We start from the raw sequence: 12,617 nt of genomic DNA on the forward strand, positions 1-12,617 counted from the left end.
CTTCCCCCTAGGCTTATAAAATTTATGCATGGTATGTCTGTATGTATGATTGGTTCCTTAAATTGGGGTTTTAAAAATTACTTTTAATATTAGATTTGTTTATATTGTCTTTTTACTGTTGTTAGCCACCCCGAGTTTGCGGAGAGAGGAGGCATACAAATCTAATAAATAAAATAAAATAAAATAAATAAATCCGGGCCGGTGGGTGGAGTCTCCCACCACTGCTACTGGTTTGCCTGATCCAGGGCAAACCGGTAGCAACCCACCACTGGTGTGCTGCAACTTTGAACAGTTGCTAAGCGACCGGTTATAAGTTGAGTATTACCTGTGACTCATTTTTAGGAAAATGATACAGCTTTAAGCAAATAGTCCAGAATGGTTCACAATATAAAATGATAAAAGGACAGCATAAATAAAAGTAAAAATACAAACAATAACAAATGCAAAAGCCAATATCCAAGCCACCTTTTACTTTAATTTGGGTCTCAAACTCACCTAAGTGAGGCTCTACCAACAGCCTGGCCCTACAGCTATGAAAAAAGTCAGGTTTTGCAGCCTTCTGGATGCAGCATGCTCAGAGTCATCTAAATCTTAACAGGTTTGCAAAATATTTTTGTTTTAATATTCAGAAAGCTACATTCTTTTACACTGCTCAAAAAAAAATAAAGGGAACACTCAAAGAACACATCCTAGATCTGATTGAATGAAATATTCTCATTGAATACTGTACTTTGTTGTCTACAAAGTTGAATTTGAACACGTGAAATTGACTGTCAATCAGTGTCGCTTCCTAAGTGGGCAGTTTGATTTAACAGAAGTTTGATTTACTTGGAGTTATATTGTGTTGTTTAAATGTTCCCCTTATATTTTTGAGCAGTATATATAGTGCAGAGAATTCTGGATTTTATGCTATTCCAGGTTTGGAGATTTCAGAAATAAGCCCTGAAAAGAACCAGTTTGCTCTTGTACCATGTTGCCGAATCTATGGCATTAGTGCCAGAGGTGACATGCAGTGCCCTCTCTGTGGGCATGTGCACCATCATTAGCTGCTCTTCTGATTTCTGGCACTTGCATGTGCGCTATCCAGCTGATCTTCGTGCATGCTGGAGCATCGTAAACCCCAAAACCAGCTGGCAAGGGCACATGTGCATACCAGACACCTGGTCGTTGGGCTTCTGAAGCTCGGACAAGCATGAAGACTAGGTGGCCAGAGCACATGTGGACTGGAAAACAGAAGACCAGGTGGCCAGGATGCACATGCACTCCGTTCAGCTGCAGTGTGTGAGGACATGCGTTCTGGTTTGGACACTTGATGACGAAAAGGTTCCCCATCACTGCTTTAGTAGTTAAAAGGACCAGCATAGAAACCAGGAACCTGTCAGTTCTATGGGTGGCTTCCAGAACATAGTAGTTAGGATGAAACAGTCAACAATTAATGGTTAAGTGACTTCCAGCAATCTTGGAGAAACAGATGATGTAGATTCATTTCAATCAAGTTGCAAAGCTGGAGTGAGATGGAGATTGTTCTGTTATTTGGAATTGACTTTGCCCAATTCTTCCCTGTGGACCAACGTTTACGCCATCTGAAACCTTTAAGATGTGTGGACTTCAATTCCAAGAATTCCCCAGCACGTCCAAGTTGAGAAACATTACTCCACATCTTTTAATACGGCTTGTTTAAGGACACCCTGCCATTTTATTTTCCAGCTTAATGTAGCTTTCCTTAATTTGCTTACAGTGGAGGTGATAGGATGGGGTCCATACATCTGGCAGCACATCTGGACTCGCTTGTAAAAGCTGAAAAATGGAATGTCTTTAGGAAGTACCATCATCGCCAACCACAGTAACAGTAATAGCTCTGATGGCTTCATAGAATAGAATGAAACAGAATTCTTTATTGTGATTGGACAGACAAGTAATTTGTCTTTGGTGCATATGCTCTCAGTGTATATAAAAGAAAAAAATACGATAATTTTTCAAGAATCATAAGATACAATACTTAGTGATAGTCATAAGGAGCAATCAAATCATACTAGGAAACAAATAAAACAATATAAATTGTAAAGGTACAAGCAACAAAGTTACAGTCATAAGTGGGAGGAAATCAGTGATAGGAAGGATGAGAAGAATAATAGTAATAATACAGTCTTAGTAAATAATTTGACAGCATCGTGGGAACTAGTTGTTTAGCAGGGTGATGGCATTTGGGAAAAATCTGTCATCAGGTCAGTGGCAAAAACTGAAATTGTGAATAAACGGGGGCGGGATGGGGAGGAAAGTGCCATGAGGGCAGTGGCAATTCTTAGCCAGCACTTTACTTATTTATTTTATTTGTTTATTATAACTTTGCCTACGCCTGGTCTGTGGGATTTTGTTTTGGCTTTCTAAACCTAGGATTGTTAAGTCTAGTTGGGTAGGATTTCCAGTTGCTGACAGGGAGCGTCGCGCCTGAAGGAGGGAGAGAGAGAGAGGGAGCCTCGGTTCCATGAGGGAAAGCAGAGGGTCCGAACTTTTTTTCCCCTGAGGGGAAAAGAAGCGCCTGCCCCTCCCCCGCCCCTCCCCCTCCGTCCCAGGTGCAGCAGCTTCCAAGCGGGATAGGGCCGTCTCGCGTGCCGCGCGGGTGGTGGGAGGGATGGGGAAAGAGAAGGAGCCTCGCTTCCATAAGGGAAAGCGGCGGGTCTGAACTTTTTTTTTCCCTGAGGGGAAAAGAAGCGCCCGCCACCCGCCCCTCCCTGCCGTCCCAAGTCCAGCAGCTTCCAAGCAAGGCTGGCTCGCGTGCCGCGCGGAGCATGCGCACTGGGGTACTAGGAGGGAGAGGGACGGAGTGATGGCGGGAGGGGGGGGGGGAGGGGGAGGAAGGAGGCGGCCGCTGTTTATTTGCAGCCGGCCAGGCGGAGCAGCGGCAGAAGCGCGAGGGAGCGCGCGGCGGCGGCGGGAGCGGCCGGCTCGCTTGCCTTTTCGGGGGCTGTAAAAAAAGATGAGCTCGGGGGACGCTCCGCCGTGCCAGACGCTTAGCCGGAGGGCGAAGGCGGCGGGATGGGCTCGGCGAGCGGGACGCGGAGCAGCCGGACGCCGTTGCCCTCTCAGCCGCCGTGGTTATTAGCTCGGGCTAGCCGGCCCGGGCGCTGCGGGGCTGCGGCGCTTTTGGCCGCCCTCTGCTATTGGAACTCGCTGCGGGGCGAGTTCGTGCACGACGACGTCTGGGCGATTGTCAACAACCCGGACGTGCGGCCGGGAGCTTCTTCGCCGCTGGCTGCCTTCGCCAACGACTTCTGGGGCAAAGGCATGGGCGACAACGCCAGCCACAAGTCCTACCGCCCGCTCTGCATCCTCACCTTCAGGTAAGCCGAGGGCGCCGCCGCCGCTGCGCCTGGGCAACGCGCACGGGTCGTGGGAAAGGCTCCGTTGTGGCAGACACGCGACTCCCTCGCGGGACTCGCTCGCCTCTTAACTGCCTGGATCGGACCCGAGCCTTATATAATACCCTCCTCCGTCTTCTTGCAATGCAAGGCATATAGTCAACGCTGACCCGAGCATCTGCTTCGGGACGATCCTTCCTAGGGTGGGTCGCTCTTTTTACTAACGTCTTTGGGTCCCGATTTCTTAGGAGGTTGTCTTACTAGCCTTGGGGGAATCAATGGATCCCGCCTCCCAACATTTAAAGTTTTTTTGTTTGCAGGGGACTCGCTGACATGGGTCGGTGTAGGGAAGATTTGGAGCCTGGGAATCCCTCGGTTGCTGTCTTGCCAACTTCATTCCTTCTTTGCAGCCAAGGAAGGGAGTTCCCCTTCCACACCGACCAAGCGAATTGGCCCAAGCTTCTCCATCCTTGGTTTTTTTAAAGAATAGAGTGGAGTGGAATGAATAGAACAGGATAGAATATAGTAGAATATAATAGAATTCTTTATTGGCCAAGTGTGATTGGACACACAAGGAATTTGTCTTGGTGCATATGCTCTCAGCACACATAAAAGAAAAAGATACATTTGTCAAGAATCATGTGGTACCACACTTAATGATTGTCATAGAGGTCAAATAAGCAATCAATATTAATAAAAATCTTAGGATACAAGCAACAAGTTATAGTCATACAGTCCTAAGTGGGAGAAAAAGGATGATAGGAATGATGAGAAAAACTAGTAGAATAGAAGTGCAGATTTAGTAAAAAGTCTGACAGTGTTGAAGGAATTATTTGTTTAGTAGAGTGATGGTGTTCGGGGAAAAACTGTTCTTGTGTCTAGTTGTCTTGGTAGTGCTCTGTAGCGACGTTTTGAGGGTAGGAGTTGAACCAGTTTGTGTCCAGGATGCTAGGGGTCAGTAAATATTCTCCCCGCTCTCTTTTTGACTGGGATACATTAGAATATATGTATCCTTTTTGAATAGGATACATTAGATTATATGTATCCTTTTTGAATAGGATACATTAGAATAGGATAGGATAGGATACATTAGAATAGAGTAGAGTAGAGTAGAATATAATTCTTTATTGGCCAAGTGGACGCACAAATAATTCTTCTTTGGTGCAAATGCTCTCAGTGGACATAAAAGAAAAGATACATCTGTCAAGAACCAGGAGGTACAACACTTAATAATTGTCCTAGGAATTGTCCTAGGGTGGATCATTTTTTTTTACTAACGGCTTTGGGTCCTGATTTCTTAAAAGGTCTTCTCTTACTAGGTGAAGTACTTGGGGGATCAGTAGAACCCGCCTCCCAACTTTTAAAGTCTTTGGGTTTGGGGGGATTCGCCGCCTAGGAGGTAGTTGATATGGGTCGGTGTAGGGAAGATTTGGAGCCTGGAAATCCCTTGGTTGCTGTGTTGCCAACTTTGTGACTTAGAGTAGACAGTGATTTCTGGCATGTTTGCCATGAAAGCAGGGAGTTTCCCCTTGGCACCGACCCAGCGAATTGGTGCAAACTTCTCCATCCTTGGTTTTTTTTTAAAGAGTAGAGTAGAGTAGAGTAGAGTAGAGTAGATAGACAGACAGAGAGACAGATAGATAGACAGACAGACAGATTAATAATGACGTACAACACTTAATGATTGTCAGTGGATTCAAATAAGCAATCAGGAAATAATAGAGTAGAATAGACTAGAGTAGAATAGAATAGAATAATCAATATTAGATGGCATAGAAAAATAATTATATACAACACTTAAAGATTGTGATAGGGTTCAAATAAGCAATCAGGAAATAATAGAGTAGAATAGAATAGAATAATCAATATTAGATGGCATAGAAAAATAATTATATACAACACTTAAAGATTGTGATAGGGTTCAAATAAGCAATCAGGAAATAATATTGGATGGCCTAGAAAAATAAATAAATAATGAGGTACAACACTTAATGATTGTCATAGGGTTCAAATAAGCAATCAGGAAATAATCAATATTGGGCGGGATAGAAATATAATTATACACAACATTTAAAGATTGCCATAGGGTTCAAAAAAGCAATAGGGGAAAATAAATATTAATATTCTCAATATTAATATTTTCAATATTCTCAAGGAAGATGCACTCTGCACATGGTTGGGGGGACGCTGTTTTCCTCAGCCTGCTTTGCAAATCCCCTCCCTTTTCCGGTGCTAAATGTGCACAAGGAATGGAGAAAGTGCAAGGTTTATTGTTGGCTTTGCACTAGGGATCAGCTGATATCAAAGTACCTTGCACATGTTTTAGGTGCAAATTGAGACATTGCTACCTAAAATTGGGATTAGTAGTTATGGATACTCAGATGAGACGGGAGTGGGATGTGTAGAATAATACGTTCTATACAAATGTATAAAAAGCACTGTGTACTTTTCGCATGCATGTGTAGAATAGCCTGGATGGAGTAATATAAGAAGGGCGTGGATGAAAGGAGGAGATAGGTCTCCTCTGCCAAGGAGTAATTCAAGAGTAGAAAATGTTGACCCAAGGATGGTGCAGAGAATGAAAGGAAGGGCATGGGGTCAGCTTTGTACCTGGCAGTTGGGATCATGAGGGTTGGTAGCATAGAAATTTCTGTCCTGTTTTGAATGTAAATTGGGAAAACACCCTGAGTGGCATAGAAGTGCATTAAGGATGCTATTGGTACCCATAATATAAGGTTGGGCCAAGGGAAGCTTTTACTTCCCTGCCTCTCCCTGATACCTCTTAGCCAACCTTCTTGTAGGTCATTGGTTCTCAACCTTCCTAATGCTGCGACCCCTTAATACAGTTCCTCATGTTGTGATGACCCCCAACCATAAGTCTAGCGCCAATTCTCCCAGCAGAGCTTTAAGCTGATTGGCAGGAAGGTCAGAGGGACACCCCCACTGTAAATGTCTGATTGGTCGGATTGTAAAAGTATATTCCAAGGCACCAGAATAAAAGCTTTAATTCCTAACACCATGGGAAATTTGTCTTTACCCATGGTTTTAGGTGACCCCTGTGAAACGGTCATTCAACCTCCAAAGGAGTCCTGACCCCCCAGCTTGAGAACCATTGCTGTAGGCTTAGTTGCTACCCCAACTCTGTTGTTTCTGACCCCACAACTCAGTGCTTGTGTTAGGGGTATTAGATTGGGCATCATATAAATTAAATTAAATTAAATTAAATTAAATTAAATTAAATTAAATTAAATTAAATTAAATTAAATTAAATTAAATTAAATTAAATTAAATTAAATTAAATTAAATTAAATTAAATTAAATTAAATTAAATTAAATTAAATTAAATTAAATTAAATTAAATTAAATTAAATTAAATTAAATTAAATTAAATTAAATTAAATTAAATTAAATTAAATTAAATTAAATTAAATTAAATTAAATTAAATTAAATTAAATTAAATTAAATTAAATTAAATTAAATTATAAATTAAATTATAAATTAAATTATAAATTAAATTAAATTATTAAATTTGCTATGCTCACAGAATACAGCCAAACCACATGCAATCTGGTTGTGTTGCATGAACCCAGTCTGCATGTTTAATCTATGCTTTTGGTTGTACAACACAAATTATCTAACCACATTTTAGTGTGCATGGAAACGCTATTCTAGAGGGCCCATATTTATTTATTTATATATTCATTCATTCATTCATTCATTCATTCATTCATTCATTCGATTTTTATGCCGCCCTTCTCCTCAGACTCTGGGCGGCTTACAACATGTTAGCAATAGCACTTTTTAACAGAGCCAGCCTATTGCCCCCATAATCCGGGTCCTCATTTTACCCACCTTGGAAGGACGGAAGGCTGAGTCAACCTTGAGCCGGTGATGAGATTTGAACTGCTGACCTACAGATTTATAGTCAGCTTCAGTGGCCTGCGGTACAGCACTCTACCTTGCTGCGCCACCCCAGCTCAGTCTGTATTAGTATAATAATAATTAATAATAATTTATTGGATTTGTATGCCGCCCCTCTCCGTAGACTCTGGGCGGCTAACAACAATGATAAAAACAGCATGTGGTATGTATTATGCAACCCAGAAAATGGTCCTTGGTATATCCAAACATGGCTATGTTAATGATAGGAGAAAATGTCACTCAGCTTCATCCAGACATCTACATTGGATAATAACTGAATAGATAAAAAAGCCAGACCACTTTTTTTTTTAAGCTCCTCCTTTATTCTTCGTTTCTGTCCCAGAGTTGGATAAAGGCGTGTTCTTTTAAGAAACGTGGTAACCTTTTCAGAAGCATTGTGTGGCCTTGAATATTTTCCTTTGGGGAGACTTTTCTAAAAGATTAATGTCATTGTTTATTTTTTCTTTGTATAAAGATTCTTATCCATTTCCCCTTAATGCCAAAGGAATCCTGCCTTTCCCTTAATTTCCATGGCTTTCTGCCTTGGCTCAGAGTCTCTGATCTGTTTTCCATTTGTCTTCTGGAGTCATAACTTCGGAGCATGTTATCTTTCTGCCATTCTTGGACCCCTCTTCATTTTCAACATTTGCCCAGAGTTGCCTCTATTCTCTAAGGCAGTGTTTCCCAACCTTGGCAGCTTGAAGATATTTGGACTTCAGTTCCCAGGATTCCCCAGCCAGCGAATGCTGGCTGGGGAATTCTGGGAGTTGAAGTCCAGATATCTTCAAGTTGCCAAGGTTGGGAAACACTGCTCTAAGGCAGTGATTTTCAACCTTTTTTGAGCCGCGGCACATTTTTTACATTTACAAAATCCTGGGGCACACCACCAACCAAAACAGCACAAAATGACACTCTAACACAGTACATGTTATACATATACTGTAGTTAATAATATACAGTGGTACCTCATGATACGAACCCCTCGTGATACGAACCCGGGGTTTGGAATTTTTTTGCCTCTTCTTACGAACTTTTTTCGGCTTACGAACCCACCACAGATCGCAAAATGGCGCTCCGCTGGGCACCACCGCCCAGCTGTCACCTTTTAAAATGGATGTCTTTGTGACGTCAAAGCTCCGCCCACGGAATTCCCTTTTGGGATTCCCCACCTCCTTTCCAGCCTCCAGATCGGCCAGAAACGGCGTGGCTGATTGCAAAAACGGTGCTCTGCTGAGCGGCGGCGCCCGGGTGTAACCTTCTGAAACAGCCGGGCACTTCTCGGCGGCCTCCGGAACCCGAACCTGAACTTCCGGGTTCAGCGTTCGGGAGAATCCTGAGAAGGCCCCCGGCTGTTTCAGAAGGTGACAGCTGGGTAGCGGCGCTTCTCGGCGGCCTCCCGAACCCGAACGCGAAAAGTTCGGGTTCGGGTTCGGGAGAACACTGAGAAGCCCCCCGGCTGTTTTAAAAGGTGACAGCCGGACGGCGCCGCCCAGCGGAGAGCCAATTTGCGATTTTTTTCTTTTTGCATGCATTAATCGCTTTTACATTGTTTCCTATGGGAAACAATGTTTCGTCTTACGAACTTTTCGCCTTACGAACCTACTTCCGGAACCAATTAAGTTCGTAAGGCGAGGTATTACTGTAGTTTCTAAATGTATTTAGACTCACTTAAAAATTGGGACCATGGGGAGGAGTAGCAGCTTCAACTACTCGCCGCGGCTACACAATGACAAGTGCTCAGCAGCCCGAGTGGGGGGCCTTCCTTGATGTGGATGAGAGGTGGCCTGCTATTGGTTCATCACTAGTGGTTGAGATGAATCCTAGAAGGTGATTGGTCAGTGAGCGTTCCCTGTGCCTCCACTTTTCCTGTCGCTGGATAGCTGGAGGGATTGTGAGGGGAATGTTTATGTTCGGATGGAGGTGACTGGCGGTGGATAAATGGCCTCTGCTGGCCGTATCTGGCAATGTTAAGTGAAGCAGTTGCTAAGTGAAGCTACAAGCTTTCTTATATTCATCACTTTTCCTTTGCTCTACCAACCTGAGAAGATTGTAAACGTAAAACTCAGCTCTAAAGATCCTTTTTCACTACTCTGTGATCCAGTGTGTCCCTGTGTGTGATTCTGCACATGCTCAGGAAGCAACATCTTACAAGGGGACACACGTGCGTGCAAGACTTTGGCTATGTTTTGCTTCCACAGATGCGCAGAAGCAAAAAATAACAGAAATCTCACTCTCGCGCAAGTCCATTTTCCCTACTGGAGCTACAGCGTGGCCCATACTGGTAGGAACCCAATACCTAACATAAGTCCTTCCATGCCTCACTATCTTGTCAGAGCTGAAGAAACTTCTTGAATGCTTCTTTGGGACAAGGTGGTCAGTAAACAAAAACTCCCTCTAGGCACACCCTGCATTCATTTCAGTTTGTGTGGTAGAACTGGGGAGGAAGAGCTTAGAATGGATCAGTTTTGTACATTTGAACTTTTATTGAAATATCTTGTTCAGGGGAATTGTTTAGGATATTTCCCCCTGCACCCTCTGGGAGAGGGGCGGCATACAAATCTAATAAATTGAATTGAATTGATCCAGCTTTAAATATGTCTTTTCCATTATTTTATTGGGTTTGAAAGGATAACAAGGGTACCTTTTAGTATCTCTTAAAACTGGAGGAATGGTCTTCAAATGTAGTTTGGAGGAACAAAATGCAAGGTGAAATGTATTGGCACAAAAATGCAAATTACACCTATATGCGGTATTCTTTTAGCTAGAATCTGAGCTAGGAATGAACAGCTAAGAAGGAATCTTACAATTACAATGGACAGTTCAATGAAACTGCCACTCCAGTGTGTAGCTGCGGTGAAAGGATCAAATTTTCCAGGCTTGGAATCATTAGGAAAGCAATTGAAAAATAGATTTAAAACAGAAAAGGATATTACGGAGCTAAAAAAAAAATTCAGAGTGCAACAAAGTTGATTTAGGGGACTATTCTATAAGGAAAATAATACAGGAGTTGGAGCCCTTTTGTTTGGCAAAGAGGAAGCTTAGGGGAGATAGTGCTGAGTGTAAGTGAATACATGGCATAAATAATGAGAGAATTACTTCTTTTTACAGGGGCTAGTTGGAGCTGGAGATCAGCCCCTGAAACTCGATGCAGAGAGATCCAGGGCTGATAGAAGGAAGGGTACCTTTCCTTTACAATCTTGAGATATTAGAGAGGGACCTTCTGGGCCTCTTTTCCCACCCACTATCCAACTGCAGGCTATACTACCTCTGATCTGACCATTCCCTAGGCCAGTGATGGCGAACCAACTTCGTGACTTAGAGTAGACAGTGATTTCTGGCACGTTTGCCGCAAAATCAGGCAGTTTCCCCTTGACACCGACCCAGCGAATTGGCACAAACCTCTCCATCCTTGGGTTTTTTTTAGAATAGAGTATAATAGAGAAATAGATAGATAGATAGATAGATAGATAGATAGATAGATAGATAGATAGATAGAGGATGACTTACAACACTTAATTATTGTCAGTGTGTTCAAATAAGAAATCAGGAAAGAATAGAAGAATAGACTAGAATAGACTAGAATAGAATTCTGTATTGGCCAAGTGTGATTGGGCTCACAAGAAATGTGTCTTTGGTGCATATGCTCTCAGTGTACATAAAAGAAAAGATACATTACAGATTATCTTAGGGACCGGCTTCTGCTGCACGAATCCCAGCGACCAGTTAGGTCCCACAGAGTGGATCTTCTCCACTTCTCCCGTCAACTAAACAATGTCGTTTGGCGGGACCCAGGGGAAGAGCCTTCTCTGTGGCAGCCCCGGCCCTCTGGAACCAACTCCCCCCAAAGATTAGAATTGCCCCCACCCTCCTTGCCTTTCGTAAGGTACTTAAAACCCACCTCTGCCGTCAGGCACTGGGGAATTGAGATCCTCTTTCCCCCTAGGCCTTTACAATTCTATGCATGGTATGTCTGTATGTATGTTTGGTTTTTATATTAATGGGTTTTTAATCATTTTTAGTATCGAATTACTATTGTACACTGTTTTATTGTTGCTGTTAGCAGCCCCGAGTCTCCGGAGAGGGGCGGCATACAAATCCAATAAATAAATAAATTTGTCAAGAATCATAAGGTACAGCACTTAATGATTGTCATAGGGTTCAAATAAGCAATCGGGAAACAATATATCAATCAATATAAATCGTAAGAATACAAGCAATAAGTTACAGTCATATAGTCATAAGTTTATTCTTATGTAAGTGTAGACTTTACTTTCCTATGCATTGCGTAGAATGCAAGACTTTACTTTTCTATACATTGAATTTCATTTTGTTGGTGGATTTGAGAATTTGATGTGAGTTTACTGGATGTTTCTGGCCTGCGCAGACTTAACCTAGATCATTTGTTGTCATAAGCTGGGAAAATTGTAATCATACAAGTTTGTAACAACAGGGTTTCCCAAAATTAAAAACCTGTCATCTTTGTCTTTGACCTGCCCCATTCATTCCTTTTCTTCAGTATGTTTCCTTAATCTGTTCTTCTCAAGATTCATATAAACCTCAATCAACATAAAGGCTAAGGATTGTGGGAAGTTGGGATCCAATAAATTTAAAGGGGATCAGGTTGGAGGCAGCTGGCTTAATGCACAGACAATCTGTACTGATGTTGAATGCTAATCTGTGGCTTTACGTTTGTTCCATTTGTATCCCAGTGCGTCTGTACATTTGTCTTTGATGGTTAGGATTCAGATTCTCTGGTTTGATACATCTCATCTGGTAAATTGCTCTTGCTTTGTCTTTTGGACAAGCGTTTCCAAAGACAAATTGCTGCTCTTGTCACGCTGTTGATAAATGCACAGTAAGAATAAAATCAGATGAAGAACTTTAGCCATAGTCATTCATGGAGAAAATTGTGATTCGTGATGTCATGACCCAACTTCACCTCTTACATATCTGGGTGTGACATCACAAATGTGCATTCTGATGCTATCTTTGTGATGGTATCATTGTGACGGAGGCTTCTGGTGTGGGGCTTCCAAGATTCGCCCACGTTTCTTCAACACTCCGTGGCTTGCATTGGCTGCCGATCAGTTTCCGGTCACAATTCAAAGTGTTGGTCATGACCTTTAAAGCCCTACATGGCATTGGACCAGATTACCTCCGGAACCGCCTGCTACCGCACGGATCCTAGTGACCGATAAGGTCCCACAGAGTTGGCCTAAACAATGTTGTTTGGCGGGCCCCAGGGGAAGAGCCTTCTCTGTGGCGGCCCCGGCCCTCTGGAACCAACTCCCCCCGGAGATTAGAACTGCCCCCACCCTCCCTGTCTTTCGTAAACT

General features: G+C 42.8%; 1 protein-coding gene across 2 annotated transcripts in view; it reads left to right on the forward strand.

Moving 5' to 3' along the window:
• The first annotated feature begins 2,901 nt into the window (after window positions 1-2,901).
• Window positions 2,902-12,617, forward strand: part of TMTC1 (transmembrane O-mannosyltransferase targeting cadherins 1) — a 201,224-nt gene continuing 191,508 nt past the window's right edge. For both annotated transcript variants that reach the window (XM_070754857.1, XM_070754858.1), the window contains exon 1: window positions 2,902-3,341. In XM_070754857.1, the coding sequence (XP_070610958.1) occupies window positions 3,037-3,341 (305 nt within the window). In that variant the 5' untranslated portion in view covers window positions 2,902-3,036. The remainder of the gene's footprint in view (window positions 3,342-12,617) is intronic.

This window comes from Erythrolamprus reginae, chromosome 6 (genome assembly GCF_031021105.1).
Source record: "Erythrolamprus reginae isolate rEryReg1 chromosome 6, rEryReg1.hap1, whole genome shotgun sequence".
NCBI lineage: Eukaryota > Metazoa > Chordata > Lepidosauria > Squamata > Dipsadidae > Erythrolamprus > Erythrolamprus reginae.